The sequence below is a fragment of the Trichechus manatus genome, unplaced genomic scaffold (assembly GCF_000243295.1).
Source record: "Trichechus manatus latirostris isolate Lorelei unplaced genomic scaffold, TriManLat1.0 scaffold00099, whole genome shotgun sequence".
Classification (NCBI taxonomy): Eukaryota; Metazoa; Chordata; class Mammalia; order Sirenia; family Trichechidae; genus Trichechus; species Trichechus manatus.
The window spans coordinates 5,229,378-5,230,992 of NW_004444035.1; the positions used below are offsets into that span (position 1 = coordinate 5,229,378).

The window sequence follows — 1,615 nt, forward strand, 5'->3', positions numbered from 1 at the left end:
AGATAGTCAATAAGTGGAGAGTAGATGTATTTTGGATATATTGAGTTAGATAAAATGTATTATTAAAATTAATTTCGCTGTTTATATTTACTTTTTTTAATGTGGCTTCAAAAGCTACCTATGTGACTTACGTTATATTTCTGTTGGATAGTGCTGGCCTAGATACTTTCCTCAATATGGCAAGACCAGAGCAAGAAAACAAAATCCTAGATCTTACTAAAGGGAGGTGTGTGTGTCGGGGGAGAACCCATGGGTCCGTTGGGCCTTACCTCACATACATAAAAGGTGATACATATAGACAAAGAGCCCCTGACAGAATTGAAAGAAGACTTTCATCATGCATCTTTACACTTGCACCCCATGACCAGGGTGTTGTGCATTATGAACTGATGTATTTCTGAATCCTATAAACATCTTGTGAGCATCACAATTATGTTATATACGGTACTGTTAAAAGTTCTGATTTGTTCAGTGCAAACACTGAAGATATTCCACTACTTTTGCAACTGTTTTACTGTTTCTTCTTTTTTAATACTGTGAACATAGAAAAGTAGAAGTGGCCTGGGCCTGTGTCTACCTCTGAGAGACCTTTCTAGTTCCAGGCTTGACATAAGTCTTTCTTCACAAGCAAATTGAAGTTTTGATGTCTAATGAGTATATAGGCTCTTAATTAATTTTTACATTGCCTCTGAAAAATAGATTCACTTTTAAAGCAGCTTTAAAAAAAAAAAAAGAAAAAATGAAGCACAAAATGGAGAAGGCCCTGTTTTCTAAAAGGAAAGAAGCGCTTTTAAAGTTGCATCTAGATTCCCCAAGGACTTTTTGTCAGTGATAGGAGGAGGGGATGACCTTGCCCAAGGAGGCAGAGTGCTCCTGGGCATGTGCTATGAGGTGAGGAGCTGGACGAGCCTCTCCCTGCACGCCTGTCCACATAGAATGGTATGGTTTGGGGGAGATGTGGTTCCAGCTTTGACTTAGCTGATTTGACTGTATTCTCCCTTCTCTTGCAGTGAAATACGAGGAGTTGTACTGCTTTTCATTCAACCCCAAGCTCGATAAAGAAGAGAGAGAACAAGGCTGGAGGCTGATTGACCTAGGTGAAGAGTACAAGCGGATGGGCCTTCCTAATAGCTGTTGGCAGCTCAGCGATGTGAATAGAGACTACAGAGTGAGTGGAGGCCTTTTAGCACAAATCCCAATATTGAGACCACATCAAATCCTGATTTCACGTAGCTTAGTATGACATTTGTTTTATCTTCTTTGGGTTTTGTCACTCTTTGTAGGTATAAATGTGAGAAATTCCAAGTTGCACTTGGTTATTGAAGCTACATTTTCTCCCTACACCTAGAACAAGAACGTTTGAGGCAGGAACCTCAGAGATCCATAGACTAGCCCCTCCACACCCCAGCTGTGGGAGAGCTGCTCCCATCAAGCCTTTTTATAGCATAGCCAGTGATTAGTGGGGAAGTCAGAGAGCCTCTGCTGGCAGTTTGGCACCGCTCCTCTCTGTGCTCACTAGAAATCATGATTGGTACACAAGGTCACCAAGAGCCTTCCCTAGAGAAAATGTGGAGAAATGGGCCTACACTTACAGGAAGGAATAAGGGAGGAAGGG

At 41.5% G+C, this 1,615-nt stretch overlaps 1 protein-coding gene across 1 annotated transcript in view; it reads left to right on the plus strand.

The window, feature by feature from the left end:
• The window catches only part of MTMR7 (myotubularin related protein 7), a 115,164-nt gene that overhangs the window by 59,425 nt on the left and 54,124 nt on the right, over positions 1-1,615 (plus strand). Inside the window, exon 4 of the mRNA XM_023737227.1 lies at positions 1,011-1,168. Within this exon, the coding sequence (XP_023592995.1) occupies positions 1,011-1,168 (158 nt within the window). The remainder of the gene's footprint in view (positions 1-1,010; positions 1,169-1,615) is intronic.